We start from the raw sequence: 27,752 nt of genomic DNA, 5'->3' as shown, positions 1-27,752 counted from the left end.
GCTGATCACAAAAGTCTCGACTGAGAGGGAATAAAGTGGTGAGATGCACCTACGCCAAGTCGTCCCGTGATGCCGAATCTGGCGGTGTTGAAGAGGTCCCAATGGATGTTGAAGATGATGTACGTTTGCTGTAACGGTGCTGTGCGTGTTTAAAACTACTAGGTACCCGGTTCTGGATCGGCCATTGAATGTCCGTCTGTACCTGATCGGCATCGACTTTTTGGGCTCTCTCAAGTTGGCAGCTCAAGTCGATGGATCTTGGCAGTTGTCGGGCCTTTAGCAACTTTGCTCCGTCCCGTGAGCTAGAAGTGTGCTGAGGATTTGATAGGTGATGCTAAAGTTTAAACAAAAGAGATCATGTGAGTGTAATAATCTGTGTTACTCTCAAAATTTGAAGTTGGTTCAAGCTATGATATTCATCTGTATCAGAATCATTCACAGGCAGTCAAATCATGTCGTGAATATTGATTGGACTTGTTGAGACCCATAACAGTTAGTCTACCAGGTGTGAATACTGACTGACGCACTTCCAAGGCACCTTGGACCTTGGACTTTGGACCTTCATCATGGGTGCCCCACCATCAAGTGGGAGGTTCTGGTTCTGGCCTCGTCTCAGCAACACACGACGATGAATCGCCGAAACTGCCCGGACCGATTTGAGACTAACCAGGCTCTCCTCTCAGGTTAACTTAAGTCAAGTTAGTTTGAGTGAGTGAACTGTGGAAAACCACCATCTAACGTCACCGTTACTGTTATCTGCCTTATCAAACTTCTGTTCTCTCCCCTTCTCTACGTTCCTCTCTCTTCTGTCCCGCTCCATCCCTCCGACAACCTCTCTTCTTCCTCTTCCACAACTCTCCCTCAACCATTCTTTACTCACTGCGCAGCTTACATAGCTAAGCTTCAGCATTCTTCTCCTCTTCATCCTCACTTTCCACATCACCTTGATCACGGAAGACCTGCGCGCATTACCTACAACAAACTCCCTCCGCGCGAGAGAGACGGCGATCCCCTTCCTTCGACAATACAATCTTAAAGGAGACGCCAGCTGACAGCCCTCCTCGTTCTACGACTTTCCTATACCGAGCTCTTACTCTCATATCACATCATTATCAGCGAAATGGCTTCCAACACCGATAACACTGGCGGCGAGCCTACCTTGCGCCGTCGCGAGTCCTTGTCCGAGATTCGAGCTGCCAACCCCGACTTGGCTCTCAGCGGTAACATTATCTCGGCCACCTTCAACACACCGCACTCCTTTGTCTATCGAAAAGGCGGTGATTGGGTATGTAGACTATTCCGCTTCACTTTCGCTTGCCCCAAGACATCCATGGATCCTCATCTCGTATCAACTCGCTGGACTGGGGTCGGCTCTTTAGCTTGCATTCGCTTCCCCTCTTCTCCAACCAAAGCTTGAGCTCCCTGCCGCTTCCCCTCGCGCCCTATTCGTTCTGTCACATGAAAATTGAACCCCAGCTAAATTATTTGTCTTTCTTTCTAGGACTTGAAATCTCGTCGCGGTCAATCCGCTCTCTTTGATTCCTTCGCATACCTCTCTTCCGACGCTACACCATGGAATCACACTGTCGTCGCGTGGACCGGCGAGATTGACGCTCCTACCGATGACGTCGCTACTTCACCCGGCACGCCCGCCCCAAACACCTTGGGTGCCACTTCTCTCAACGCCCTCTCCGCACCTGTTCCCATTGATGGTAACACGCGCCTACCGACTCCTCCCCCAATTGACGGTCTCTGGGTTCCTCGCGAGGACCAGGACCGCCTCGAGTACCGTTTGTCCCACAACAAGACTATCCGAACCTACCCAGTCTGGCTCTCCGATGAGTCTGAGGCCACCTCTGAGGGTATCCTTCTCAAGGACCAGGCCCGCTGGCGACGATATGCTGAGCACGATCTTTACACGCTTCTTCACTACAAGCAACATGAGCCGACCGACGGCAGACGCGAGCGCGTCCAGTGGGCCGACTACTACCGCATGAACCAGAAGTTTGCAAACAAGATCATCGAGATTTACAAGCCCGGCGACATTGTGATCATTCACGATTACTTCCTCATGTTGCTTCCTAGCATGCTGCGACAGAGAGTGCCTAACATGTACATCTCATTCTTCCTGCATTCGCCCTTCCCCAGTAGCGAGTTCCTCCGCTGCTTGCCCCGTCGTAAGGAGGTTCTTGAGGGTGTTTTGGGCTCCAACCTGATTGGATTCCAATCTTACAGCTATTCTCGCCACTTCCTGAGCTGCTGTACTCGAATTCTTGGCTTTCCATCTGACACTCTTGGAATCGATGCTTATGGAACTCGTGTCCAAGTTGGAGTGTTCCCTATTGGTATTGATGCTACCAAGGTCGAGAACTTTGCTTGGACTGATGCTGTAACGGAAAAGTGCAATGCCCTGCGCCAACTCTACCATGGCAAGAAAATCATTGTCGGCCGTGACCGTCTTGACAGTGTCAGGGGTGTCGCCCAAAAACTGCAGGCTTTTGAGCGCTTCCTCGAGATGTACCCAGAGTGGCGCGAGAAAGTGGTCCTGATTCAGGTCACCTCACCCACCAGCGTCGAGGCAGAGAAGGAGGATATGGAGGACGACACAAAGGTTGCGACCCACGTCAACGAGCTCGTCATGCGCATCAACGGTATGTACGGTAGTCTGGGCTTCTCTCCTGTCCAGCACTACCCCCAGTATCTAAGCCAGAACGAGTACTTCGCCCTCCTTCGCGCCAGTGATATTGGTCTCATCACCTCTGTTCGTGACGGTATGAACACCACCAGTTTGGAGTACATCATATGCCAGAAAGAGGGCAACGCTCCTCTCATTCTCTCCGAGTTCAGCGGTACCGCTAGTAGTTTGAGCGACGCCATTCACATCAACCCATGGGATCTTAGCGGTGTTGCTGAGAAGATCAATACTGCTCTTACCATGTCTGAGGACAAGCGCTTGGAGATGCAGTCCCGCCTTTACCGCCACGTTACCGAGCACAATGTTCAGTCCTGGATCACTAAGTTCATTCGCAAGGTCTATAATGTTCTCGGCGACACCAGCTCAGCAAACTCTACACCCCTCCTCGACCGTGCTCTTCTTCTCACACAATACCGCTCCGCCAATAAGCGTCTATTCATGTTCGACTACGACGGTACCCTGACACCTATTGTGCGCGAGCCCAGTGCTGCCGTGCCATCGGAGCGCCTCATCCACACACTCGACCTGTTGGCTGCTGATCCTAAGAATGCGGTCTGGATCATTTCGGGACGAGACCAGGAATTCTTGAAGCAACACCTTGGCAACAATACCCGTCTTGGATTTTCAGCCGAGCACGGTAGCTTTATGAAGCACCCTGGCTCAGATGAGTGGGAGAACCTGGCGGAGAAGTTCGACATGGGATGGCAAGCTGAGGTGATGCAAGTGTTTGAGAAGTACACCGATAGAGTTCAAGGTTTGTTTCCCGATTATTTAATTACTAAGCATATACTGACGTGATATAGGTTCTTTCATCGAGCGAAAGCGATGCGCCTTGACATGGCACTACCGATTGGCCGATCCCGAGCAAGGCTTACACATGTCGCGAGAATGCCATAAGGAGCTTGAGTCGACTGTCGCTTCCAAGTGGGATGTGGAGGTGATGCCCGGCAAGGCGAACATCGAAGTCCGCCCTACCTTCATCAACAAGGGAGAGATCGCGAAGCGCCTCATTACTATGTACCACACCCCTGGCACCGCAGATGACAACGCCGGCACTGGCCACCTTGAGTTTGCGCTGTGCATGGGCGATGATTTCACCGACGAGGACATGTTCCGCAGCCTTAACGCCGCTTCGGGCCCTGTCCTTGACGCCAACCACGTCTTCACAGTCACCGTTGGCGCTAGTACAAAGGTCACGCTGGCCAAGTCTCATCTTCTGGAACCAGAGGACGTGATTGAGTGTGTTGCTCTCCTGGCAGGTGTCCAGGATAAGGGCGAGCGCCTCGGTGAAGTCAACCTCGGCGCGCTGAGCGCTGTCGAGGGACACGTTCCCGCGCAGCAGGAGATGTAATGACTGGCAAGCACGAGGTGGGAATAATTTTTTGCAGGCGTTTCTGGACAAGATGATGATATGGTATGATAGATGGGTGACGAGGCGTACGGGATGGCTCGTACGGAGGACAAGCAGGATACGGAAAACAAGAGAGCGAATGTCGATGATGTGCTACTAAAGGATATTCTTCTTGGAGTATTCATGATAGCTATTGCATATGTCAATAATAATGAGCTGAAAGCCGATTTATAGAGTTGTTGACTACAAGATGTTCCCAGACGAAATCAGCGATAAGGTTTTAGTGAATTTGACGCTTCGCATATATATGTCCTTGATATTCTTTGAGCACGCAAACCGTCTCACTATTCTTGACAAAGAGACGACCTTCAGAATATTGTCACACATCTCTGTCTACACAGGTCAATCAACCACTCTCTGTATTGTAATGTCGCCAGATGTGGTTTCCAAAGTTGTTACCAAGTTCAACTGGCCTTTCGTCTATCTATAGCACAGTTCCTGCGCGTCGCCGCGGTGATTTATCTAACTCAAGCAGTCCCAAGAAAACAAAACACTCTATCCTTTCATGTATGCGTGATGTGTATAGATCTAATCCACCGCTGTTTCATTGGGTGCCAACGCCGAAAGTAACCCCGTCAATGTAAACCGATCCTCAGTCGCCTCAGAGGCTTTCTCAGCTATAACTGTATGGTCTCTAACCTTGATATCCGTCAACTCCGCAACTCCTTCCCCCGCTCCATGGGGCATATACTCCTTCGCATACGAAGGCAGGTTTACTCCCTTCTCTTTGACAACTGACTCGATGGAGTACAGAACTTTTTCTGCAATGGGAAAAGCTTCGCTGAGTTCGAGAAGAGCGCGGCATGCTTTGATGAATGTTTCGAGCTGGATTGGGCTTTCTTCGATGGCGAAAAGGACGCGGAAGGCGCAAACAGAACTGGCTTGGATGAGCCAGTGTTCGTTGCGAAGAGTGTAGAGAGCACGGAAGTGCCAGATTGTTGACATGGCGTTTGTGGCATGGGCGTAGGTCATGGAGCGTGGGTTGAAGGGGCCGAAAGTTGTTTTGGAGACGCTGTCGAAGGGTTGTAGAATGCTTACGGCTACGAGATCCGCGCTGAGACTGAGTGAAGATTAGTACCAAAGCCAGAGATTTCGACTTCAGTAGGATACTTACTGCAAGAGAATAGCAGCAGGAAGAACCGCATTCTCGGCTCTCAAGGGTTCTGGTAGCGAGAATTTCCACTCCATTAATGCAGAGTAGAGCTCGAGCGCTCGTCCAGCGTTGAAAGAGGGTGGAACGCCTTGTTCCATAGGGATGATGAAGTCGAGTACTTGCTCGGTGAGCTCGGTGAAAGTGCATTCGGCGTCAAAGATCTCGCGCTTCAGTGACCGTTGAGGTGCTACAGACAAGGGATATGGAAACCACCAATACTCGGGGTTCTCCTTTCTGTTAAGCGGTGCCCCATCTTCTTGCCATGTCTTTTCGCGCCTGGGTCGCTTTATCACAAGACGACGACATAGTCCATGCATTGGCTTCCTAATCATATGTGTCAGATTGGTTGACTCCCTCAGCGAGTGTACGACTTACCAATCCCAGATATAGAACCCCCACTGAATCCAAGACAGAGCGTGGGCTTCGGCACGCTGTCTCGAGCCCGCAATGGCCGTATCCGTCGAGCGCTGGATATCATCAAGTTGAAGCGCCTTATACCGCTGCTGCATTAGAGTATGAAACTCAAGTGCTGTTTCTCCATCGCCTAAAGCACCTTCATAGACATACATAAGCGCCATGCCCTGTGTAACCGGTAGCGAAGGACGTGTATCTTCGAGCTTCAAGCATCTTATAGCTTCTTGGGCGAAAATACGACCTCTCGTGCTAAGCTCGCCTGGTATGCTGACTGTCGCAGAGTTGGTAGAGTACAGCTGCAATCTCACGGTTAGTCAGGGATCAGGCCACGAAGTTGATCACGTATCGCCTACATACGCAGCTAACGGCTAAAACAGCATTGACAAGAAATGGCGAGCAGAAACGGAGTTCTGAAGGGGCGCCCAGTGTCGTGGGATCGAGGCTCTTAAGGTCTTCCTCGAATATCGTTCTATCGATGATGCGGTTACACACTGTATCCCATGTCCAGAACAGGAGCATCAAGTGACTTAGAAGCTTATCGTCGTGGTAGGCGTTTGTCCATTCTGAAAGCGGCAGTGTATATCCTGGCAGGTCGGTAAACAAGTCTTCGGAAGCTCTTCGTTGGGTATCTCGCCAGGCCTCCTCAAAGATATAGCCGGGATGATCAGTTCTAAACGGTTTTAGATATTCTGCATACGACTATAGGCAATGTGCAGCTTCATCTTCTACTTACGGGGCCGTGAGTCTGGGCTGCTGTGTTCCAGAAAAGCTGGCACGAGCAGCAGAGAAAGTTGGCGAACTTGCGCTTCCGGATGTAGTGGCGCTGTTGGAAGTATTGGCACTGTCGTGTCGTAGTAGAGGGTTCTTCTGCTGGTTCGATACCGTGGAGTTATTGTTCTGCTTGGTCAGATTCCTTACTGGCATGTCTTCGGTGACGGTCCTGATATCTTGGCCAGCGCGTATCCTCCGCAGAATCTCATCTGTCTCGTGTTGTTCCTTAGTCCTGAGAGATGAGTACAGACTCTCGTGATTGGTCACACGCTCCTGTAGTTCGTCATGCTTTCTCTTCAAGGCCAAGGCCTCTGCTTCGAAAGGGTGGCTCGCATACTGACAGTCGCGCCCACCAGCCTTACAAGCCGAGCATTTCGGTCTCTGCCCATCGCACTATCAAAACCCAGTCAGTGAGATTGCACAGCTGATGATGGGTATGTTAGCGTATACCTTTGCCTTTCGCTGCCTACAAGCTTGGCAGGCTGTCTTAACAGAAGTTCGTTTGGGGATGTTCAGTTTAAAGGGCGGTCTTGAGCTAGGAGGATCATCACGAGTCGGACCTGGTAGTAGTGGACGTAGTCGGCCAGAAGCTGCGCTATCTTCCATCTTTATTGTTCTTGAGAGAAAGAATTGGCGAAGACAGTGCAGGATTATGAGGTGCGAATTATGCGATGGGTTTAATGTTACACTAGCAGCGATCAGCTACTGGCATTTCACTCACAGTAGTCAAATTCAGCATCATTCGCTGTGTGATCCGTCATGGTATTGATAAACCCGACGACATTTTGCCTGTATATGATGTATCGACGACGTCACTCTAACCCCCAGCCCGGCCCAGGCCCGGAGCTTTTTGTTAAGCGAATATGACCTCGAGAATCTAAGACTCGATTGTCAAGAACCACTTTATCGCCATACAAATTGCGGGGTTCGACATTTATGTCTCAAATCTGTCGTCGTCTGCCCAGAAGGATAGATTACCTACCTTAGGCACTGTAGGTAGGTACCTATACAGATGCTGGGTCCAATGTCGATGGCATTGACGATCGTGGTCCTCGACTTGCTCTTTCAAGTATATGAACAACAGTCAGTCCCCCTTTCGCGAATCTAGATCAGAAAGATTGGTCATCGCCGAAACAAACTCGGTATAACCCGCACCACCACAGTCATCAGATTTTGGTAACTGATCGACATACCAGTTTATGGCAGCGATTGACATGAACCCATTGGAGGGTATCTCAGTCGCCATGGTCAAACATACAAGTCGTAATTCAGCTTTCATTACAACCCAGTTTCACGCCTGGGCAACACTATCATAACTATGAGACATCATCATAACTATCAAAAACTGGGCCTCCTCTTCATCAATCTGTAAACAGAGCCGAGACTCCATTGCCAAACCAACTACTCCATAACAAGGAAAAGTCGTGATAATCCTGAGAAACAAGTCTAAGCCAATCATCTTGATAAACGCCAATAGAAACGCTGTAGTCATAGGGTATCAAATTCAAGCCCATCCTCCTATCCCGCTAGTGAAAAACGTCTCCATAACGTCTTGCAACACCCTCGGACTGAATCGAGTCCAACTTGTTGTGCAGCTGTACTCAACAAAGCTAAGTCTGCCGTTATCGCCAGGGTAAGAACCAGTAAAGTCGTTGTTCTTCGAGTGCAGACCATGCCAGGTTTGATGGAGAAATGAGTCGAGAAACCCTTAATCAAAACTCATAGAAAAGAACGATTGTCGTAGGAACCCATCAAACAAAACCAATTTGCCCTACAAGATCGCGAGATTCAAACAAGTTGCCCTGATCAGGAAGAGGTCGTCTCTCGAATCTGCCTGGAAAGCTGATGTACTGTTGTCGTCGTGTCCAAAGGAAAGGTGTCGGTTCCAAAGAGAGGGGTTCGTCGTATAACCAAAGGGATCATGGTCGTGTATCATTTAACTAATTCATGCCCGTAACGTGCTTCGTTTCCGCTTCCGGGTATAAAGTCAAGTTGCACTGAAATCAAGGAAATAGGTCGTAAAGTCATAAAAGTCATCGTCGTCTCGAAACGACAGGTACGGATTGAAGAGATGTAGGTAAGTGACTGCTACGGGGACAGCCTCCAACTCAGTACGCTTTGGCGGTCGAACCTTCGCTTGTTGCAACAGCAACCAAAGCCTCCAGCCGTCCCAGGGAGCCGTTGCTTCCCGGTCGTCCTTGTTGCTGTTGCTGTTGCTGCTGCTGTTGCTGTTGCTGCGGATGCTGCGGATGTTGTGGGTGCTGAACCTGCTGGTACTGATGTTGCTGGGGTGGTTGCTGAGACTGAGAAGCCATCTGTTGCTGCGGATGTTGATATTGGTGATGAGGCGGGGCTTCTTTTACAGGGAATCCACTGAAACCGGTGAAGTTAGGATGCACCATTCTGTCAACATGGGCCAATCGCGGATCCTGCTGCTCCTGTGGCATTCTGCCATCTCTCTGAACAGGCACGGGTCCATGATACCAGCCCCGCCGTTTGTTTTCCCTGGATGTTGTAATGGAAGGCGCCGACATGGTGTGATGGTGCAGAGATCGCGGCGCGGATGTAGGCTTAGGCCCCTGGTATACTGGTGGGCGCTCCTCGAAGCGAACCATAGGAGGATTGAGTCGCACATGCTCTGCCTGGGCTTGAACCGCCTTGTTCGCTTCCGAGGCCCATGAACCAGCACTGTCACGAGGTGGCGTATTGTGATTGATATCAAGGCGATTGAGGCCACGCTGGATACTAGCGTCGTACATGTTGAGATTCCGTCTCTCGTCTATCGGGGTCTCGGGGAGATGTGGTTGATAGGAAGCGCGCACGTGGGATTCCGCATCGACCATCATTGGCGAAGGCTGTCTCCTAGATGGAGTAGGAGGACGAGGTGGCAGGGGATCGAAAGACTCAATTCCGGGTAGACGGAATGAAGACTGAGAGTTGGAGGGGTTCGCAATCGGTGGTGGCGGGTTCGGACGGACTGAGGACTGATTCACAACGGAGCTTAGCTGACTCGGGTTTCCATTAATGTTGCGGCTGTCTGGATGCCAGGTTCTTCGGCGCCAATCGCTTTCAGATAACGACTCTCTGCGAGGCCACTGAGAAGTCGCGGCAGTAGGGGATGAAGGGATGCCGTTACTAGTTGGCGGGGGAGCACCCACATTCGAAGCGTTGACAGGGCCAGGGTTGGGTCCAAACATTATAGGCCTTCCTAGTGCACCAGGAGATTGGAATGGATTGTTTCCTGACGGAACGCTTAAGCGGCGGCCCGGTGTGCGGGAGCCCGTGGTATACATGCTGTGAGATCGTGAGTGTGAGGTAGCTGGGGATGAAACGCCAGGTCCCCATCGAGGGCTGCTCTGTCCCGTCGAGAAGGTAGACGAAGTAGGTGTTCCATATTCGCTCGGTGAAACGGCTCGGTATTGCGGCAGTCCGCCGTCCATAGAACTCCTGTACGATTCGAACGATAGCCGGGAGCGAGGATCAGCCATGACCAATGGTGGTGGTCGCCGTCTGACGTCTTGGGCACTATAAGCAGAGCCGACTGAGCTAACACTAGTAATACTCGATGTCGATAGCGACTTAGAATGCCCTCGCTGAGGGCCTCCCGCACTGCCACCTGTTGATGCTCTTGCTCGGTTGCCAGCTTGCCTTACCCGGTCTGGGCGCATTTGCCGTTGAAATCGGGAGCCCGTTGCTGCTAATGAATCCATTGGAATATTCTCGTTAACGTGAACCGTCTGTGCGTGTTGTCTCAAATTGTCGAGTCTCGAAAAGCGGCGTGAGCAGTGACATTGGAAGGGCCGTTCACCCGTATGTTTTCTAAAGTAAACAGTCAGCACCACCGAGACCGTACAAATCGAAATATTTACTGACCTAATGTGCCTGGCCAGGTGCTCGCTGCGTGTAAAGCTCAGATTGCAAGGCGGGTAGTCTGTACAATAGAAGCGCTGCGACTTCTTCTTCTTACTAGAGCGTGGCCCATCTGCGCCGACACTCTCATCGTCAGATCCAGCTCCGTCGTCGACAGTACCAGTCTCTTCATCGGAATCATCCATATCTACGTCCCCAGAATCGCCTGATTTGTTTGAGTGCCGCGAGTCGTGACGTCGAGGCATCTTTGGTTTGAGTGGTTGTTCGGGTACCTGGATTCCCTGTGGAAATGGACTCGACGGAAGAGGCTTCTGACTGGCCATGTTAAATGTAGCTCTCGTAGGGGTTGCACCATCTTCGGCGGGTCTTGATGAGTGTGATTGAGGAGCTGTGTTGGGTCGAGGAGTTGCAGACGAGGGACCCATGACGTCTTCTCGGGAAACTGTCATGGCCAGCGGTGAATTCACTGGTCGAAAAGCAGCCGCCATTGCGACAAAAAGTCAAAATCGATATTTGGCTGCAATACTACAGATACCAGTGACGCTTTTGCCGTTCCGCAGAGTTATCTTTCGGGAGCAGGCAAGAAAGATGCCCGTAGGGGTGCGACGTCCTGGTCGCACAGGTACGATGAGAAGACGGTCGGGTAATCGTTATCCACGGCTATATAGTGCTGTCGGGACTGCGTTATTTGCACTCGTATGCGCCAATAATCTTATGAGGCTGGGGAATGCAAGACAATCGGAAGAACTCAGCAAAGGGTGCGGTTCGAATTATGACGGCCAGGCGCAGGCAACCCCGGTGGACAGGACAAAGGTAGGCTCCTAAGAATTTTGGGGGGAGATGGAGATAAAAAGTAATATGCCGCCAGAAAGTAACAAGACACGCACACACAGGGCGGAACAGGTCAATGCTGGACGTTAATCCCGGATGGACGAGGGATGGGAAGATATGTAAGGGGTTAAGAGGAGAGACAACGAGGATGCAGAAAGAGGGAGTGTGAGAGTTGTAAGAGGATGAACAGAGGCGTTCTCAGACTCCTACAGTACAGTACCCACGACGTGCTAAGGCCCGCCTCAGAGCGTGCGAAATGCCGGCGGGGGAGGGAGGCGTGCGTAGTGGTGATGCAAGCGAGCCAAGGCCAGGGCCTAGATCCATAAAGCGACACGGACCAGAATAAGGTGAATTAATATTGTTTGGATGGATGATAGCTGCCAAAGTGATACAATCGGTCAGACTTGTGAGTCTCTCTGTATCTTCAGCACCACGCTTGGTAGTTTCAGTTTGAACTCGTCAACAAGTTACTAAAAAGCAAGTGTTGAAACTGTATGTAAGTAAAAGGTACAGTAGTGACAACATAAAACCCAACGTGCGTGACGCAAAAGAAAAAAAAAAGGTTGACAGTTGCAACTGGTAAGTCGAGACAGGGGCACAGAGGGGAAAAGTGGAAGGGCCGCAGGGGTAAGCGTGGCGATGATGTATGTCTATGGTTGCTTTTCCACCCCAAATCGATTGTGTCTGTGGAGTCCGGATCCGGGATGGATGCATGGAGGCATGGATCGAGTCGAGTCGCCCAACTCTCTCTTCTTGTTTTCCTTACACTAGGTCGGAGTCTTTGTTAGTCGTGTTGTCCGACCAATCAATCTAGGGGCCAGCCACTTCACACAGCTGTCCCTGCTCTTGTCATGCTCATCGACCCGGATCACCGCAGGTGGAAAGACCGACAAGAACCTAATTCTCTAGGGCTCCAGCTGGCTGTAAATCGAGCCTGGCACTGGATGCCATCAATCTTGAGTTTCGCTGGGCGAGGAGCTCTGGACTCGGTTCACACGGCGCCAACGACCTTCTGCGTCTCCGCTTTGCCAGTTTGCGACCGATCACAGCTCGACTTGTGACTTGTCTCGTGGGAAATCCTTACAGGGCAGGGCACCGCCGGCTTTGGTGGGGAGCGTGTAGCAGGATGAGTCGATGCTTGTCACAGATAGAGGTCTCCGTATTTTGAGCGGTGACTGTTAGGTGAGATGGGTGTGTCTGGAATTGCGCAAGTAAGAACAAACCTGGGTACCTGTCGTACCCAGGCGCGCGGGTCCAATATCCAGCACTGGCTTCAAACAACATGTGCAGAGTGATTGGAGTCGCACAACACCTTGCTGAATAATTCCACTGTTTGAGGGCACACAGAACAACAACTCATGCCAGTCAGAGACGTCAGGTACAGGTCACCTGCACTGTTGAGCAGGGGGCGGGCCAGGTACATAGCGCCAGCATGTACCTGATATGACCCATGCTAGGCATAACCCTGCAAGCGTTGCAGCTCGATCAACCAACAAGCTGCAAGCTAGTGGTAAAGCAAGCTGACGGTCGACAGCCCGACCAAGGGTGATGTGAACATGAGGGTTCCGAACGACTCCAGTGAGATACCGTATGCAGCGAGCATCTGTCTGTTCTATCATCCCAGGCCATGTAGATCGCATCATTGAAACGAGAATAACCTGCTGGTCGTAGCTCGCGGCCGGACCAGCCTCTGTTCATACCTTGGTTGAAATCCTGGGACATCGCCAACCGAATTAGGGCCAGCATACATGCGAGGGGTTGGTTTCTTAGCCTTGGGTGGGTCTAGGGAGCCATGTCAGCGAAGGTTGTAGGCGGCGCTTTGATAGTTTGACTCACTAGGGACCCTCAATCTGCCGCTGTGCGATGGTAAAAATAAACCTCGCGCCAGCTGCATGGTGAACCAAAAACCTGTGCTTGACTCGAAGCGAAGCCGTCCCTGACCGGCCGCAAGGGGCCGTGATGGGGCCTTGGCGTTCACCTTGCAAGTTCCCATTCTTGTTCCTACTTACCGTACCGAGAATAATACGGTTCCGGTTTCTAATCAATTTGTAGGGATAGTTTGACAATCTTGTTCCTGGTTGCTATGGACACGCTTGCGGCATATCATATCATGTTCGCTTTAACACATCGCCGATATCAGACCGTATAAGATTATATCTTGGTTACTAGACGGCGTCCCGGACAGGTCATCTAGGTGGCCAGGCTGTCCATGCATTCTGATCCAATACATACCCCTCGCCGCATCCCTAATGCCCAGTGTTTTGCTCTATTTGCACGATTGATGATAGGTTGAAAGGCATGATTGTGCCTGGATCCTGCAGGTCGGTGCCCGTGGGCTTTGAGATTCAGGTCGACGATGAAAAGAGTACAGAGTGTGGGGAAACGTAAGCTACATCAACGTAGAGTGCAGCCTTTCTGTCACGTTCTCACCAACAAAAAAAAAACATATTGAAATGTCTCCGCTGCATCGCTATTCGCTTCCAATGTTGCGGTCTGAAACCAGACGTGGCTTGAGATGGAATGACAACAAGGGCTTCGGACAAGAGCTCAAAGACCCAACGTGTTGGCACCGTTGGGCGTAAGCAATGACGTGAAACCTCGCAAAGAATACAGATGGATTTACCACGGGTAGTGGTCAGGTTTCAGGGTCGTTTTGACAGGCTCTGGTAGTTCGCTGCTTGAGGCTAACTATTGATTCCGAAGGTGCCGTACATAGGTCAGACTCGACCCAATGCTGACATTTTATGACGCATTGAAGCTTCCATGATAGCAGTCTTTGTTGTTTTAGTAAATGCTAATTGTTCCGAGTCTCTCCCCATAGTGGTGAAGGAGAGAGGTGCGTTATGCAGGTCGAGTGATACCTACGGGCTACTTTTGCATGCCCCAAAACTTCTGATTGCATGTAGTAGTCTGTGTTTCACGGCGGTGTGTGGTTGTAGATGAAGTAAACTAAGTGGATCGTGGTCAAAGTCAGGCACTTTCAACCCGTACCAAACTATGTGAATTGTACTCTCGTGCCTGTCCGGGGAGCTTTGATACACAGTGTCGTGACAGACATATGGCATCAAGGTTAAACATGGCCGGGAGAATATTGCCAAGCCAAAAGTCACAGAGGAAAATCTCAAGTCCAAGCCAGTCAGGGTGCCCCAGCCGTCCGTTGAAAGAGGCGCACAGCATAAAGCCGAGGCGTGTGGAGAGAGTAACGCAGCTCGCGTCTGTGTTTCTGCAAGTTGTAGGTGGACGCAACGCTTGCAGCTTGGGAGGAATGCATTTTTGTTTCGGGGCTCACAAACTGCCCAGGTGATGTGCAAATGGAAAGGTTCTAGTCGTCCACGATGAATGGTGATCTGTGGTATGTGGTAAGTACAGGATACCATACAGACACTTGCATCACGCATGGCTTTCTACTGATACCGCAAACCATCGTTCATAAAATACACTGACGATGTCCTCAAGAGACAGCTCTTCATCTGTAGCGTCTTCCAAAGATCGGAGGCGGCCGGTTGAAATTGACTTTCAGAGAAGCTTTCTAGAGTTTGAGGTGGCTGGTTGACGTGTACTGTACCTTGCCTTACCATAACCCTCCATGCCTCCATACCAGATGGTCCGGTCAATGAAGGGTGCATCCTTGAGAAAGACTTCTCCAGTCTTGGGAGGGTTCTTCTTTTCCGAGCCGGCCATTTCCGTTTGTCTTGTGCTGCGTTGCTTTTCAAAACGGTGGTGCTTGTGAGCTGTCAACATTGGAGCGAAGCTAATGCTGCTCTCTCTTCAATAATGGAGCCGCTAAAAGAAGGTACTGTACCTTCTTGGTCAAGAGAGGCAAGTACCCCTCCGTACTCCGTCTTGACTCCCAGATTGAACCCCTCCGCCATGAACGGTAACTACCCCACCCCCTCTGTCTATCCCCCCTTCCATCATGCACGTCCCCCCTCCTTCCCGTCATCAAAGCGTCCTGTGACCCTCTATCGATAAGAAATCCCTGGAAAGTGGGATGCAGCTGGCCAGAAAAAGATGAACAGTTGAGACGCTTCTTTCAGTATAGCGAAGATAAAAACAAATCACCTTTGTACGCAATCTACTGCGAGACTCGTCCTGTTATTAATCACACCTTCTTCACCTCCTTACTACTTTTCCTGCAATCCACTGACTTGCATGATCCAGGGTTCCCTTGTTATCGACACCTCCGATGATCTTGCTCTTCATCTTCACGATTGGCTTAAACCATGCAGGCCTGCAACGCTATCGTTAATGCAAATCCATCGACTGTTTCTTTGTTCAAGAATTAATATCACGAATTGGGATCTTGACGATGCCAAGCACTCCAGTGTTGGGTAACCGACAAAGCCATGGAACATCATTGCTTGTTCCACGCTTCTATTGGTACCCGAATTATTGGTGGCAATCCAGTCAGTCAATTGGCGGTGACTATTAGACTTCCAGCCTCTTTCTTCGTTACCCTCGATCAGACGCCATATCGTGACTGGGTTTCCCTCCTGGCCATGGCATTTTCGGGTACCTGGCAAGTTGAATCGGGCAACTCGTGCACTCCCACAAGCCTCCGTCCCGTCTCTCCTCCCGCCAAACGCCGTTCTCCTCTCACAGATGCGCCAGGGATTACGATAGAGATGCGACAATTGACTTGCATACGCTAAAACAACGCAACCAGCCGCCTCTAAAGCAGCCGCCGTTTGCGCCTCCTCGCCATGACAGCTCCACTTGGCGTAGGTGATCAACATTGAGGGTCTTTTCTTCAACTCAATCGTGCGACTGGTTGATCGTGTAAGCTTGGCCAGCGTCGTCGGGGCCCCAAGCCTTCAAGGGAATTTGCACACAATTCCGATTTCCAGGCACAATTTTCTCGATGGAATTCACCCAAAATAGCACTGATACATAAAGGTTCGTCCGAGACATTTGTGAACTGGAATGGATGAGCCACAGATGTACTTACCGCCTTTTAGTCGTTTCCAGGCTGTTGGTTGCTAGGAAACAACCGCTTCTTTCAACACTATCAATTATTTGGTTGTCAAAGTGCTAATTCGCCTAGAGAACGACAATATCGTTCCGTCGAAATAAACCATCTCTTGAGACGTACGGTACCTTGATCGTTCCTGGACTACTGTCTGAGCCCTCATACTAGTATTTGGCCCGCTCTCCAATCATGCCACCAAATGCAAGGCACGGCGCAGGTTGACGACAGACCTATCCACCATAGTAACATGGTCCCAAAGGATACCTACCACACTGCACCCTGGGCCTAACCCGCATGTGCTGGTTCGTACTCTCAGACAGTACACCAACTGGATGTTGACGACAAGCGATGACTCTTCTTTGGGAGACTTTCACTATGAGCCCCGCGCCCGCCCATTCCGACCACACCCATGTGACGACTCCATAGGCAGGGGAATATCGCTCACGGGTCGGTACACTACGGCAGGTGGGCGGCCGGTGAAGCAAGGGACATCAACTTGACTGATCCTGCGACAAATTCTCACTGCGCCCGTTGATGTTCAATATGTCGCCGGCCAGAATTGAGATAGACCCGCCTGATTTCCCAACCTCGCATTTCGCAATTCGACATTGCTCTGGAATTTAATCAGTTTCCAATTGTCTCATTACCTACCGACAATTATTAGTGAGTTGTCTTTGTTTCCAAGCCACTTGCTAGCTAGTGGCCCTGTTCTATTGCCCGATGGAGATCCACAACATTGGTCCATTACCTGTCTTGTCCTGAACTTGTCTCTTCTTGTCTTTGACCTCACTTGTTCGGGCCTTTGAGCCTACACCGCTCTTTTATGCTCAAACCCAAAATCCCATAACCTTTACTCACTCTGGTGGATCTTCTAAACACTTTTGTCTCTGGAACATCAGCCTCGCTAATTACAGCAACTGACGTTTGAAGTTGACTCTCGGATCAGATCAAGCGATCGTGAAGTTAAGCTTGGATCTAGATGGATGCAGCTGGCTAACTGCAGTGGGCTGGGCTGGACTTTCTTTTTGAGTCGGGTTCAGGACCCGACCTGATCCCAACACAACATGGCCTAGATGTGTTGTTACGTATCATGACTGCATGCATCCAAGGGCCTTTCATGCAGGTATCCTCATTCGCGTGCGCAAACGCATGGACCTATGTACGTCAAGAGTCTCATGATTCGATTCGCGATCTTTCTGTGCGACTTTGAAGCTTATCCGTATCGCATGGTCTCAGGTCTTACAGTCCTTGATTCCTCTTTTCTTTCTGCCTTCCATCGTCCCGTGCTAGTCTACTCGACCCCGTCTCTCGGTTCTAGTCCGTATATCCATGCCGGTGTGCTCGTGCTGACTGCCTTGGGGTTGACGCCCCATTCGAGGATTTTGACTGCTTGCAATATTGTGTGACCCTGCTGTCCTTTCAAGTCTACTTCAAGGTACCTTTGCGGAGGCGACAGTCCTGCTGCAAGTCTGGCTAGATTTTTGTTCGAGCCCAACGCGACGATGGGCTTTCGACGCCACCCTTTCGCAGTTTGTCTTGTCCAGACCTGCTTTTGAGGCTCCGCGATCAACGCCAAGTAGTTTATCGCCTTCAGCTGGGGGACGGATCCCCCGCATGTGATTATCCTGCAGACTAAGCAAGCAATACTCCAGATGTAGTAAGAACTGACATCATGACGGTCCTAGTGTCGATCTCAAGGGTCCTCGACAATGCTTCGTTGCATGGGCTATTTGTCTGTGAGTCTGCAACCAATACGCTGTACACAATCCCACCATTTATCATGAAGAGTAATGTCGATATACTGCTTAGCGGTTTTAGGAGATGGACCAGTAAGTACCAAAACAATTGAAAGATCAATCTTTGGCGATGTGAGGTGTTGGATCTCGCGACACGGCGATAGCTCCTCTATAGGGTAGCCAACACATTTTGCTATTATCACGATGGTGATATGGGTTTCTTCTTGATGTAAACTTCAACAATAAAGATACTGTCTTGTGGATGTTAGCCTCGACTGTCAAAGTTAATCAGTCTCAGATAACAGTGCGGATATGATGGCTATTCCTAACTTCCCTTATTTCAACATTACGCGCCTAAACCTTGATCCATCCATCCTGCCCTGCCATGTTCCATACTCATGAACTCTTCAGTAGATAGTGTCATGCTGGAACTTTATTATAAAATCATAGGCAACACATAGAGCCAAGCGATGCAAATGTTATTCATTAAAAACGTATCGACTTTCGTACAAGTTTAAGTCTACCATGGCAGGTAAATAATGCGAGCGCCCATAGTAAGATATCCATCCCATAAAATAACATCATGTTATATCCAACGGTCATACAAACAACGGTAACGCCTTTTGCGTCCCGGTAACCCAGTATGAGGATGCAGGAACGATTGTAACTTTAAACATGTTTGATGATTCGAACTATTAGACTTGTAAGACACTTCCCTCTAAATATCCAGCATGCTCTTAATCTGCTGTGGAGGAGCCGTGATAGAGTTGGTCGTCTCTGTGCTATTGCTACGACCGGTAGATCTGGGTCGTCCGGTTGCTCGGCCACGGCCCTGGCCATCCGTATAAGGAGGAGGAGCCGGGCCGTCGAGGCCGAGTTGTGCTTCACGGCGCGCACGCTCTTCGGCGAGGTTGTTGGGGAAGAGGACGCTGGCGGCAGCTTGCATGTTACGCTCATGCCGACGACGGTCGTTCTTACCAGTGTAGGGTTGGACATATGACAGGCGCGAAGCATTAGACGAGATGGAAGCAGCACCAGCACGATCCACACGAGGATTGTTGGCAGCGTCGAGGGGACGATGCATGTGGCCCATCTCGAATCCATCGTCGTCTCTGGCCGCAGCCAACGCCTCTTCACGTAGGTCACGTTCCGCATCACCCTCGACACGTCGACCAGTGCCGCGTCCACCGCCAACCTCGTTAACGTTGCGGACGAGCTTGTCTTTGAAAGTGAGCAGGTGGTCGCCTCTAACGCGTTTCCACCAGGCAGGTTTGTTAACAAGTCCGAGTTCACGGTCAAGCATCTCACCACGCTCACGTCTCAGTCGGACGAGTTCCTTGTCCTCGTTTGGCGTGAAGAGGCCGTAGAAGTACTGGATGAAGAGGATCAAAAGGGATGGCAGGAAACCCCAACAGTAGATGACGGGGATATTGCCATTGTACTTCACGATGGAGTAGTCAAATTCCCACGAGATAAAGCCCTGGTATGCGATGGTAGCCGCTGACAATGGCAAGATGAGCCAGAAACGGAAAGGCACATATCGAAGGAAGCCGACGGCGCGGTTGAAGACACCACGGTGTCGAGGCTTGTAATGCTTGATCGAGTGATGAAGAGAGAAGACGATGGTGAGCCATGCGACAACAAGGCAGAAAGCACCAGCCTTGAATCGAGTGCTTGTTGCACCTGGGACCGCCTTTGCCAATGTCTGCTCTTCCGAATGCTGTAGTTGAGTAAACTTCCAACTGCGCGGCACAACCATGAAGAAGTTCAGCCACAGCCAGAGGTAGAACCACAGCGGTAGCCAAAATTCGACCTTGGCACGGCGGTCATCGTCTTTCACAATGAATGGATTGGGGTCGACGAATTTCCTTTCCTGCCATGAGCCCCAATGGCGAACAGCTTCCCATGTCAAGGCGACAGTACCCATGCACAAGAGATACCAGAAGAAGACGTTGACGGTGATGGGCAATTCCTGAAGATAATAACGATCGATATCGACGCCGACGAAAAGACTGATGAGAGCAGCAGCGGAACTGAACAGAGCCCAATACCATTGCCATCGGCGACCAACAGGATAGAATCGAGAGTCGCGAGGAGTGTATATCTTTCCGTGCTTGGCCAGAACAGTCAGGTTGAGAACCAGAGCGATTCCAAAAGCGACTGCAAAGCCAATGCCTACAAAGCCACGCGTCTTGATGTTTTCGATCGCAGTGTAGCACTTAGTAGCATTGGTCCACGAGCCGTTCGGAAAGACATAAGCTGGAGTGTAAGGGTCGAAAGCTAGGTAACATTTGGAGCCATTGGAGATGGTGTTGTTACTGTAGAGTGTGTAGTTGAAGTATTTAAGGGTGGTGACGTTGAAGGGAACCTTGTCGATAATGGTTTCGCTGGTATTCCCATTGTTACCTGCTGGCCAGTCCTTCACGGCGCGGGCCGAGATATGGGCGAAGGCGTCTCGTAAAGCATCCATCGTTGGCGTTGTTGTGATCAATGTGGATGCGAATCGATCGTTGTTTATATTCGCGCCGACTGTTATTTCGGTCGGATCGGATGTTTGTAGTGAACACTACAGACGGAAGACTCGGAAGAATCTTCAGTAGATGCTGTTTATTCCAGATGTCGTAAGGCAATTGCGCCTGGAACGCCCTTGAGGAGTCGTCGGTATTCGTCAGTCGAAATGTAGGAGGCGATTTAACAACTGATCAACATGGCTCAAATCGACGAAGATCTCAGCTGAAAAGAGATACGACAACGTCGAGATGAAGAAGGAAAGGAAGAAAAACAGTAGAGTAGGAGGGAAGAGCCAGAGAAAAACAAAGGTCTGTCGTTGGATGGCGATGGCTGGCTGGATCGACGGGTGCCGGGCATGCCGTCGCGATGGAGAAAAGGCTCGTGGTTGAGTGGACGGCAGTCATCTTTTTTCTGGGTACGTATTTCCGAGGGTGTGGAGGTGGAGACACCGAGCGGTCCGTTTTTGCATGTTGAAATTCTCTCATATAGTAATACTTACAAAATGAGATGGTGCAAAAGACATAGATTTTGCTATTCTCGAGGCCTTGATGTTATCTCGGACCAGAAAATATTGATACCTGCCAAGGTTCAAGGTTATCATCGTTGTAGAAACATCTGCAGCTTCATCATGCTATTGTTCGCCCGGTCTTCGGTGCATTAGAATCCACTCTTAGCATCCATGCACCAGTGATGACCTCACTGTAACAAGCTCTTTTACCCCCCTTGATTGGTTGCTGTGCCAAGCCCATGTCGCCCTCCCGCTAGTTCTCGCCCCGCGATCCAGCCGCCAAGTCAAAAGAGCTTGTGCTTTTGTTCCATCAATGTGTTGCATTGCGCTCAATTGCCTGAGGCTCTACCGTACCTACCTAGTCATGGTCAGGTGCAAGATAAGATAAGACAAGACAAATACGTACCTGCGGGAGAGCGATGCCCGAAAAGGCCAGCAAGCTTCCAGAACGAATATCCACCAGGGACCAATTGACAAGTTTAAGCTTAGCTGCGCCAATACCACGTAGCCTCCAACCGTTTCAATCTCGAAATACAGAGCGATTGAACTGAAGATACCGTATTTGACCATGGCAGACGACACGACAGCCGACGAAGAGCCATCGTACATTGACTACGAAACCTTTCTCGACCCTGATTTCTCCCCCGCTTCTTTTGCGAATACACTCGTCGTCTCGACCAATAACGCCAACGATACACCTCTCGACCTTTCCACGCCCCTATCTCGTGTTCTGTTCGATGCTCAAGAGATTGATTCGCACATCGACGTCCTAACGACTCGCTCCGCTGTCCCGCTTCTCGACTACACCCAACAACAGACCCAAGCCTCCAAGAACATTGTCGGCGAATTAGATGGCCAGATTCAGAGTCTGAATGACAGCTACCGCCAGCTGGAGAAGGAGGTGATCGACAAACATGCCGAAGCAGATGAGGTTCGGCTTGTAGCTCTGCGACTATGGGAGACCTTGAAGCTTGGTCGCTCTGTTGGACGGTGCTTGCAACTCGGTCGACAGCTTGAAGTTCAGCATGCGGAGCTGGACAATGGCTCTGGAAAAGAGGACCACCGAGCTCTCGTACGATGTGCTTATACAATCCTGTCTTTGAAAGAAGTTCTTGATCGCAAAGGTCCTGGCGAGGAAGGCTTCGGACTGAACCGTGTCGACGCCGTTAAGAGTCTACAGGATACGGTCATAACTCCCATTGACCGATCGGTTCGCGAGCGGGCGGAACGTATCATCCGCGAGTTCTCGATTCAGCAAACCTCGACATTCGCACAGGTCGAGGAGATCAAGGCCCGGACGGCATCTGCCATGACTACGCTTTACCTGCTATCGCCAACTGCTGGTTTGAAGGCAGATAAGTGGGTTCCGCGGTTAATGCTTCAGTCTCTGGAGACATACATACGAGCGGCAATGCAAGCTAGCATTACGTCTTTGTCACGGTCTTTGGGTCAACTCCCAACTCTGGACAAGGCATTGTTAGATGTTATGGCCAAGTGCCAGAATGTAGTCTCCCTTGAGGCTGTTCTTGAAACAACAAAACCACCGGCGCACCCTCTCCTCCCCGCCTCAAACCAGCCGAGCCAATCGAGTCTACTCCATTTCCTCCTCGCGTATCTTGAGACGGGCAGCCTTGCCTCATTCTTCTGGAGGACTATGGCCAGCAGCCTTGCGACACGTGTGCAGGACATCATGAACCGTGGAGGCGTCGTGGCTAGAACCCTACGAACGAATAAGAATACGGTTGGAGACGCCATCCGTCAGGCTGTTATCAAGGGATCCCAGCTACATAGTGCATTGGCGGGATCCAAGGGAAGAACGAAGGCAGAGGCGAACTGGGACCGGGAGGTAGCGGTCATGGTAGGAAGTGTAGTGAACAATCTCCGATAAAAGCCAATTTAACACTGAAGGCCTGCTGATACCAAGGTATCTTCGATTATTTGAACTATTTGCACGCTCTCAGTGCATTGAAGCCACCCACTTACAATACGTGAATTATGCTGTTACATAAAGGAGCATGACATGTGCCCCGAGCTTGTCAAATACGTATCTGATTCATGCTTGTTCTAATAATAAATGATCGTCGTAGAACGAAGCTCGCCTCATTGATCAGTCATCAGCCTGCCGAGCAGAATCCAATCAGGGCAGATCCTCTCCCCGCATTGAGTAATTGCATAAAACAGGACATCCCATTCAAGAGCTGCAGGTTTCCCTGTTTCAGAACTCCAAGCCTCATTACACAAGAACAACATCGGTGTACTACTATACCTTTCATCACTCTCATTTACAGCAAAAATGGCACCAAACCAAGGCCTCGTCCACCCGAAGAAATACGACATCAAGGACAGCAATGTCGAGCTGATTGGAAGCGATATCGACCATCAGGTGAAATACAACTCTGCGCTTACCGAGCCTGCGTGGAATGACGGGAAGGTTGGTGTCGAGCCTGGGCTATTTATCTGGCGTATTGAGCAATTCGAGGTTGTTCCCTGGCCAAAGGAAAAGTACGGCCAGTTTTATGACGGAGACAGTTTCATTGTTCTATACTCGGAGATCATTGGAAGCACCGAAGAGACAAGCAAGCTTGTTCACGACATCTTCTTTTGGCTAGGCCAGAATACCTCGCAGGACGAGGCGGGGACCGCAGCCTACAAGACTGTCGAATTGGACGAATTCCTCCAGGGTGCAGCAACTCAGCACCGAGAGATCCAGGAATCTCCATCAGATGACTTCCTAGCGCTGTTCCCACGCATATCTATCCGATCTGGCGGAGTGGAATCTGGGTTCACGCACGTGGAGGAGGAAGAGGAGCCGCAAGAGAGACTCACCTTGCTGCGCGTGTTTAAGAACCCCGCTGCTGGTGCCAGCGGCGTTGTCGTTCACGAAGTCCAGCCTACATGGAAGAGCCTCGACGACACGGATGTGTTTGTGCTGGATGTTGGCGGCAAGATCTGGGTCTGGCAAGGAAAGGACTGCAGTCCTATGGAAAAAGCAAAGGCGGCACAGATCGTCCACGACATGACAGTCGCAAAGCACTCGGAAGTCGAAGTCATCTCTCAGACCGAATCCCGCTCACGAAGAATCGTTGATCTCCTTGGTGGAGATGACGAGACACCACGCGATGGCTTCCACTGCCGAAAGCCCTTCACTCCCCGCTCCGTCCAGCAGACGTCCAAAAAGCTCTTCCGACTCAGCGACGACTCAGGACAACTCTCATTTGGACTTGTCAAGGAATCCGAACGTATTTTGCACGATGATCTTGAGAGCAATGATGTTTTCTTGCTTGATGATGGTGGAAAGGCAATTTGGGTATGGCAGGGAAGTGGAGCGAGTGCTGCGGAGAAGAAGAGTTGGCTCAACGTTGCGCAGGCGTATGTGCGTTATTTGCAGAACCAGAACGGTGCTGATGCGTACCTCACTCCAGTAGCCAAGGTCGTCGAAGGCGGCGAGAGCCGGGCGTTTGCTCGTGCTCTTGCGGCTTAGATGATGTACGTTATAAGCGTTTAGATAAGGCTGGTTAGATACGACCACAGGGTAGTCATTAAATGTGCTGGAAACATTAGATTGGCAGATATCTCAAAAATAAAACCCATCTAAAGCGACTGAATACTTAGGCTTGGTATATCGTGGTGAATTATTGCAGTGCTGTTCAAGTCGCGGTTGCTGGTAGGACAGACGATGTTTCTGTACCTACCAACAAGCTACTCCAATAGATGGATTTAGAGCCACGTTTTGAAGACGATAGAGAAACTCTATTTAAGGGCGCCCTACAGGGCTGTCAAGCATATAAGTCGGATTGGGACTTGGGTACCTATCAGCTCGCATACTCGAAGCTCACTGACGACTTTGGGTGGGAGTGGCATTTAATTCTTAGAACGGTAGATCTTGGTTAGGTAGGTAGGTACCCTCTTATCTTAATTCCGCCCTGTCAACGTAACAGAGACGGCGTAGTTGCAAGTCCTCGGAAAGGTTTATCCTTTGTGGTCTCGACACAGGTATGCAAAATGGTGGATGACGAGTCCCTTTACGCACAGCCGGCACAGATCAAACTGCTCTGGTGGAGTGAGGTGCCTTGGTCACATTTGTAAGCTCGCAGTTTGGGACTGTGATAAAAGATCGGCAGCATGAAAGAATAAGGGTCCTGTTGAGCTGCCTATCGCGTATTCAAGCACCAGGGGCATATTTTTGGCTACTGCCATCCATTGTCTGAGTACAAATCCTACCCAAAACAACCTTAACGAAATTGATTTTGCTGTTCATTGAGATAAGGAGGTTCTTGCCTTGAATCCTGTCATGTCCTACCGCACGGCCATCGGACGACGTTATCTCTCCCGATGACGAGTTTCTCATTCGTACCCCTGCTCTGCCACGTCCGCCCACCACGATTGCTTCGGCCCCGTTCCTTGGCGTGCATGCGGGAGCATTAACCGATGCTGGTACCAAGTGGAAGAAAAGATCCCTGTCTTGCCCTGTAAATCATGGATGGCTGCGATATGGATGCCAGCTAGGTTTCAACTTCCCCTCTCTATAGCGTGAACTCTATCTCTGAGCTGAGCGAAAAAACTTGAATAAAGTAGTAAAAATTACGATGCGATTGGACCGTCGAGTTTCTTTCCAGATTGGCTTCGGTGATTGGGAATCGCAACTGCTTAATGTTCATGCTATTGAGTTGATTCGTACCCAAAGGAAACGGTGTCGTTGTCACACCACGAACAAATGGTTGACTGAGAATCGTAGACCATTGGATATGCCCGTTGCTAAATGGCAGTCTATGATTTGCGATGCCTGCGCCCTGCGGAGATATTTATCTTGGCAGTCTTGGTATCAGTTTCAAGTGAATCTGTACTGTACTCTGTAGACTAACCCATGTGTGTTATCCGTTGTCGTTGACTGGATGATGGCATTTCTGCGTGACCACAACACGAGGGACTATGCGGTGTGATAGCGTAGATGCTAAAGATTCAGTGCAACATGAAGAAAAGCGCCTAGCAAAAAAAGTGCACTTGGAAGTTTAAAACTTGCTGCTCTGCACTGCAACACTGGACTGGACAAGGGACTGCATCGGGTAGATAGTACTAAGATAGGCGCTTGTGTAAGCGGAACATCGGCTTGTGGGAGTCGCAACCGATCAAATGCCAAGAATCAAGCATCTACTCCTACTCCGTACTTACGTTACTTTTTTCTCTCGCTATCACGGACCTAGGATTGCACGCCACTGACATGGGGCCACGGATGCATTGCGTAAGGTAAGTCAGTAGCCAATTTGCTAGCTAAAGGGAGAGCCTAGAGGAGAGAAAATGAAGCTAGTAAGAGACACCATGGGCTTGCTACACGTGCCATGCCATGCCATGGATAGCAGCAGCGTCATCGTCATGGATGGAGTCGGAGTCGGAGTCTGCCATGGCTAATGGCTAGCGACCATCCGAGACTGCCGGAATTCAAACGCTACAGTACAAGAAGTCAAGAGTCCCCAGAGTTTTATGTATGCTAAGGTCTTGGATCTCGCGTCAGAATCAATTCACGGCAATATGTGCGTTACTGCCAAGTCTTAGCAGCAGCGTTTAACACGTATCATACCTGACTGACCCTCGCTCGCATCACCAAACGTACAAAAAAGAAACTCGACTAGGTACAAAATTCGATCACCCTCCGAACAAATCTCTATATTTTTACGACTATTTATGAAATTTGGAACGTCGATATAAAAGAAAATGAAGTTTATTACTCTTCTTTCTAGCGCTGTAGCTGTTGCTGCGGCGCCTCTATCGCGTACTGCTGATGTGCGACTCATGACTTACAACATCCGTCTGGCCCCAAACCACCCCGAAAGCGGCGAGGAACTTTGGCCCGTTCGTCGACCACGACTGGTTTCGCAACTAAACTTCGAAACTTCCGGACGACCAGAATCTCTTGTTTGTATGCAAGAAGCAACATACCCCCAAATTCAAGATCTTCAACAAGATCTCGGCGACGAGTGGGACTACTATGGTGTAGGACGCAAAGGCGGCCACGGCGGAGAGTTCTCTCCCATCTTTTATCGTCATTCCGTCTGGAACATGGAAGAGTCGAAAACATACTGGCTCAGTAATACACCAGAGAAAGTCGGTTCGAGAGGGTGGGATGCTGCATTCCCTAGAATTGTTACAGTTGCGCGGTTCCAACATATCAGTACTGGAAACCGCCTGGTCTATATGTGCACACACCTCGACCACAAAGGAAAACGAGCTCGTGAAAACTCGGCAAAGCTTCTTTCTTCTATGTCTGATGAGTGGTCTGACTACAATAACGAAATCCTTCCTGTTTTTATTGGTGGTGATCTCAACTCATCACCCGACGAGCCGGCTTACCAGCATCTCGCCAAAGCCATGAACGACGTCAAGAGCGTTATCCCACTCGCCAAGCGCTTTGGTCATTCTACATATACATACACAGGATTCACTGTCAATCCATCAGACGATATGGATCTGGATCATATTTTCGTCAGAGACCCGAGCGGAATCCAGTTCAAGTCTTTCGCTGTTCTCAGCAATCTGTTTGAGGATGGTGTCTTCATTTCCGACCATCGGCCGGTGGTGGTGGACTTAAGGCTGAGCCATGTTAGTCGCAAACAGCGAAGAGAAGCGGCTGCATCTGGGAAGAAAGAGTAGGAGATCACAGCATTGCATGTTATGACGGGCGTTGGCGTGTGTTTACTATTATGATACCCTCATGAAACCATCTAGATTTAAATCAAACAACTTTGAAGATACACTCCTTCGTATTTCGCTACTTGTCCTGGTCTCCCATGGTACGACAGTAACTCCTCAACATGCTCTGAGGTCGGAACGATAACGACTGATGCTGTGTCGGTGATGATGCATGCTCGAGATGACAGCTCAGAGAGGA

At 50.2% G+C, this 27,752-nt stretch overlaps 7 protein-coding genes across 7 annotated transcripts; 4 read left to right on the top strand and 3 right to left on the bottom strand.

The window, feature by feature from the left end:
* Positions 1 to 1,120: 1,120 nt before the first annotated feature.
* Positions 1,121 to 4,046, top strand: FIESC28_10909 (uncharacterized protein; the record flags this gene model as incomplete). Its single annotated transcript, XM_031165039.1, has 3 exons — positions 1,121 to 1,285; positions 1,502 to 3,449; positions 3,499 to 4,046. The coding sequence occupies 3 exons, from the start codon at positions 1,121 to 1,123 to the stop codon at positions 4,044 to 4,046; spliced, it is 2,661 nt and encodes an 886-aa protein (XP_031010918.1).
* A 588-nt stretch (positions 4,047 to 4,634) lies between these two features.
* On the bottom strand, positions 4,635 to 7,050 carry FIESC28_10908 (uncharacterized protein; the record flags this gene model as incomplete). The annotated part of the gene is made up of 6 exons (XM_031165038.1): positions 4,635 to 5,166; positions 5,221 to 5,583; positions 5,635 to 5,969; positions 6,031 to 6,343; positions 6,407 to 6,837; positions 6,895 to 7,050. The coding sequence occupies 6 exons, from the start codon at positions 7,048 to 7,050 to the stop codon at positions 4,635 to 4,637; spliced, it is 2,130 nt and encodes a 709-aa protein (XP_031010917.1).
* Positions 7,051 to 8,552: 1,502 nt separating this feature from the next.
* FIESC28_10907 (uncharacterized protein) lies at positions 8,553 to 10,802 on the bottom strand (the record flags this gene model as incomplete). The annotated part of the gene is made up of 2 exons (XM_031165037.1): positions 8,553 to 10,263; positions 10,318 to 10,802. The coding sequence occupies 2 exons, from the start codon at positions 10,800 to 10,802 to the stop codon at positions 8,553 to 8,555; spliced, it is 2,196 nt and encodes a 731-aa protein (XP_031010916.1).
* A 7,766-nt stretch (positions 10,803 to 18,568) lies between these two features.
* FIESC28_10906 (uncharacterized protein) lies at positions 18,569 to 20,320 on the bottom strand (the record flags this gene model as incomplete). Its single annotated transcript, XM_031165036.1, has 1 exon — positions 18,569 to 20,320. One exon carries the CDS (start codon positions 20,318 to 20,320, stop codon positions 18,569 to 18,571), a length of 1,752 nt encoding a protein of 583 aa, XP_031010915.1.
* Positions 20,321 to 21,437: 1,117 nt separating this feature from the next.
* On the top strand, positions 21,438 to 22,757 carry FIESC28_10905 (uncharacterized protein; the record flags this gene model as incomplete). The annotated part of the gene is made up of 1 exon (XM_031165035.1): positions 21,438 to 22,757. The coding sequence occupies one exon, from the start codon at positions 21,438 to 21,440 to the stop codon at positions 22,755 to 22,757; it is 1,320 nt and encodes a 439-aa protein (XP_031010914.1).
* A 405-nt stretch (positions 22,758 to 23,162) lies between these two features.
* On the top strand, positions 23,163 to 24,350 carry FIESC28_10904 (uncharacterized protein; the record flags this gene model as incomplete). The annotated part of the gene is made up of 1 exon (XM_031165034.1): positions 23,163 to 24,350. The coding sequence occupies one exon, from the start codon at positions 23,163 to 23,165 to the stop codon at positions 24,348 to 24,350; it is 1,188 nt and encodes a 395-aa protein (XP_031010913.1).
* Positions 24,351 to 26,578: 2,228 nt separating this feature from the next.
* Positions 26,579 to 27,514, top strand: FIESC28_10903 (uncharacterized protein; the record flags this gene model as incomplete). The annotated part of the gene is made up of 1 exon (XM_031165033.1): positions 26,579 to 27,514. The coding sequence occupies one exon, from the start codon at positions 26,579 to 26,581 to the stop codon at positions 27,512 to 27,514; it is 936 nt and encodes a 311-aa protein (XP_031010912.1).
* Positions 27,515 to 27,752: the final 238 nt, after the last annotated feature.

The sequence above is a fragment of the Fusarium coffeatum genome (genome assembly GCF_003316985.1).
Source record: "Fusarium coffeatum strain FIESC_28 chromosome Unknown BRIP53273_contig_344, whole genome shotgun sequence".
In the NCBI taxonomy this organism is placed as follows: Eukaryota; Fungi; Ascomycota; class Sordariomycetes; order Hypocreales; family Nectriaceae; genus Fusarium; species Fusarium coffeatum.
Note: the sequence above shows the minus strand (reverse complement) of the source record. Positions and strands in the feature narration are given on the sequence as shown.